The sequence below is a fragment of the Melospiza melodia genome, unplaced genomic scaffold, assembly GCF_035770615.1.
Source record: "Melospiza melodia melodia isolate bMelMel2 unplaced genomic scaffold, bMelMel2.pri scaffold_34, whole genome shotgun sequence".
NCBI classification, from domain to species: domain Eukaryota; kingdom Metazoa; phylum Chordata; class Aves; order Passeriformes; family Passerellidae; genus Melospiza; species Melospiza melodia.
Genome location: NW_026948659.1, coordinates 6,719,725 through 6,723,363, shown reverse-complemented (window position 1 = coordinate 6,723,363; position 3,639 = coordinate 6,719,725). Strand labels below are relative to the sequence as shown.

Here is a 3,639-nt window from a genome sequence, read left to right as displayed (position 1 = left end):
CACGGGGCTTTTCTCTGCTCAGCATTGGCCTGGGCGTGTTCTTGAGAGAGCCTGGGCAAGGAGCCTGGAGCCCCCAGGCCCTGGGCTGAGGCGTCAGCGCTGCCCCAGCAGTGCCCATGGCCTGTCCCTGCTGCAGCCCCGGCACTGCCACCCCCAGGGCTGTGCCTGGTCCCGGGAGCACTCAGGCCCTGCAGCAACCCCAGGGCCACCAGGGCAGCGGGGCAGGGCCACGGCAGCAGCACTGGCAACACCAAGTGCTGTGGCTGCTGGGCACAGCTGCTGGGCCAGCCCTGATCTGCCCTAGCTCTGCACACAGACATTGCTGCTGCAGCTCCAGAGAAGGGAACAGAAGGGGGAACTCTGGTGAAATCTTTACGTGGAGATCCTTTAGTTTATTTAAAGACACCAAGAGGCCAGCTACTCATTGGCACAGTCTGGGGCCACAGGGAAGTTGCAGAGAAACAAAATAAGAAATGTCACAAAAAATGACCATCCTTTGTTGCAATTTTAAAAAAAATAAAACAAAAGAAAGGGAAGAACCAATTAACCACCAACTGCAAGGAGTATCAGAGATGACTTTTAATGCAACTGACTGGCAGAAAACAAACAGGAGTTTAATGTTCCTGAAACCATCCAGTTATCATTGCCCACATGGAACCCTTGAGTTCGTGGTTTCTCAGGCTGTAGATGAGGGGGTTCAGGGCTGGAGGCACCACCGAATACAGAACTGACATTGCCAGATCCAGGGATGGGGAAGAGAACGAGGGGGGCTTCAGGTAGGCAAAAAAGCCTGTGCTGAGGAACAGGGAGACCACAGCCAGGTGAGGGAGGCAGGTGGAGAAGACTTTGTGCCGTCCCTGCTCAGAGGGGATCCTCAGCACAGCCCTGAAGATCTGCACATAGGAGAAAACAATGAACACAAAACAACAAAACCCTAAACAGGTAACAAACAACGAAATCCAAATTTTTCTGAATGTGGACTGTGAGCAGGAGAGCTTGAGGATCTGGGGCACCTCACAGAAAAATTGGCCCAGGGCACTGCCATGGCACAGGGGCAGGGAAAATGTATTGGCTGTGTGCATGAGAGCATTGAGAAAGGCACTGGCCCAGGCAGCTGCTGCCATGTGGGCACAAGCACTGCTGCTCAGGAGGGTCCCGTAGTGCAGGGGTTTGCAGATGGACACGTAGCGGTCATAGCACATGATGGTCAGGAGGGCAAATTCTGTTGTGATAAAGAAAAGAAAGAAGAAAACCTGGGCAGCGCATCCTGAGTAGGAGATGTCTCTGGTGTCCCAGAGGGAATTGTGCATGGCTTTGGGGACAGTGGTGCAGATGGAGCCCAGGTCGCTGAGGGCCAGGTTGAGCAGGAAGAAGAACATGGGCGTGTGCAGGTGGTGGCCGCAGGCTACGGCGCTGATGATGAGGCCGTTGCCCAGGAGGGCAGCCAGGGAGATGCCCAGCAAGAGGCAGAATTGCAGGAGCTGCAGCTGCCGCGTGTCTGCCAATGCCAGCAGGAGGAAGTGCCTGATGGAGCTGCTGTTGGACATTCCTTCAATCTGAGCATGGTGGACTGTTGAAAGAAGACATAGAGAAATGCAATGCATTTCTTTGAGTCAATCCTATGTATTTTATTTGGAATCGGCACAAAATCACTTCTCTTCCCGTGAGGGAATTTTGCTAAACATTTTTTGATTTTGAGTTTGTGCTGCTGAGTTCCTGCCTAATCTTTACCATTGCTCTCAGGCTGAAAACTGGGGAGACCCCAAGAAAACAGCGCTCTCTGTGCCCCAGTGCAGACAGTGCTAGACCTCGCACACAGGAGTCCTTTGCTCATTACAACTCCTGTGTTTCAGGGTGCCTGCACTTAAAAATGTCTTGAAAAATAAAGTGGACTTTTTGAAGTCTCCATTTTAAAACTAATTTTCTCCAAACCCTTTCCTCTTTCCCTGTGCAGCTGGACAGGGAGGAATGCCAAGGGTTGTTCTGGCTCTCTGCTGCCTGGAGTGGTGCCTGCTGGGAGCTGTTTCTCTCTATCCAAGCCTTGTCCCTGCCACTGCTGCCAGAGCCCAGCCCAGCCCTCGGGGCTCCGCTCTGCCCTGCAGACCCCTCCCAGCACAGGGCACTGCCCAGGGGCATCTCCCTTAAGGGCAGGCCAGACAAACAGAGATGCTGCAAAACAAGCTGCTGCTGCTGCTGTCTGTAGGGAGAGGAGGCTGAGGAGACCATTTCTGAGGGAGATCTGAGGCCCATCTGCTGATGCCCAGGGTGACAGTGCAGGAGTCTCAGTGACACAGCCAAAGCCGACAGCCACTTTCCCTTCCCTTTAGGAGAAAGCTGAGAGCAGCCCTAGCCATGCAGCACCATCTCCACAGCAGGAGGAATCTGCCCTGATGGGGGTGGCTCCTTCCACCCCCAACTTCTCCCCTGCAGTGTCCATAGGGAGCTGACAGGCAGGCTGAGAGCTGCCCCTGGCAGGTGGCACATGCCCTGGGCTGGCCAAGAGCCCTGAGGGCTGCAGGAGCTGCTCTGCAGGACAGCCCTGGGCAGCCCTGGCTGCAGCCCCAGCTTCACCCCCTGCAGCCGTCCCTGGCAGCAGGAGCCATCCTGCCCTGTCCCTCTGAAAGTGCCCAGGGCAGCGCCGCTCTGCAGCACATCCCCCTCCTCCTCCTGTGCCCCAGAGAAACTGGGAGAGTTCTCCTGACACATCCCCCAGGCTGTGGGGTGCGCTGGCTTCAGGACATCCCTCCAGGAGCACAGGGGACATTGCCCTGCACCCACACACTCACCATGCACAGGGCAGAGAAGATCTTTCCCCAGGTGAAGTCTCAGCTCAATGTCTTCCCAATCCTGATTGCCTTCAGCCTGTCTCTGCCTGGCTCCTGTCCCCTCAGTGCCTGCAGGCAGAGCCCTCAGCCCTGCTGGGCTGGGAGAGGAGCTGGTCCTGGGAAGAGCTGTTCCTTTAAAGCTCAGCAGCATAGACACAGCACAAGGAATTTAATGAGCCTCTTGGGGATTTGGTGTTGTTTACATCAGACTCAGTCTCTGAGAGAGTGTTCAGAAAACTTCTCAAGAACTCAAAATTAAATTGAAACTGAACTTTCTTGAAGTTATAATGGGTTCCTCTGAGGGACACGACTAAGAAAATGTCCCCAGATTCCAGTTATAGCAGAACACTGGAGGCAGTGATGACAGCTGGGGACAAACAAGGCCAAGGTGTCTCTGGTGCTGAGCAAAGCTGGATGTGTTTGAGGAATGCCAAGGGCCAAGGCCTGAGCCCCAGCCCCTGGCCAGGCAGATGCTGTCCCTCCCTCCTTGCTCAGGGCTCTTGCCGGGATGGGCACTGGCATGTGGGGATGTGCAATGGCAAGGGCAGGAGCATGGGGCGGCCCCTGCCATGCTGCTGAGCAGGGACAAGGAGGCAATGAGGCCCCAGGCCTGCAAGGGTCACTTGTCTCCTGCTCCTGCCTCAGGCCCAGGCCCAGCAGCCATGGCCAAAGTGCTGCCCAAGTTGGCTCTGGCAGGGCTGTCTTGCAGCTGCTGCCCATGCCTGTGCCCTGTGCAGCCCAGGCTGTCCCATGGTGTCCCTGCCCTGCGCCTCTGTCCCTGCAGGCTGTCGGCATCCCCCGGCTGCCCCACCTG

General features: G+C 56.1%; 1 protein-coding gene across 1 annotated transcript; it reads right to left on the bottom strand.

Moving 5' to 3' along the window:
• Positions 1 to 614: 614 nt before the first annotated feature.
• On the bottom strand, positions 615 to 1,379 carry LOC134434254 (olfactory receptor 14J1-like; the record flags this gene model as incomplete). The annotated part of the gene is made up of 1 exon (XM_063182935.1): positions 615 to 1,379. A coding segment is annotated over one exon (765 nt), but the record flags the coding sequence as incomplete, so codon positions are not given.
• Between the last annotated feature and the right edge of the window lie 2,260 nt (positions 1,380 to 3,639).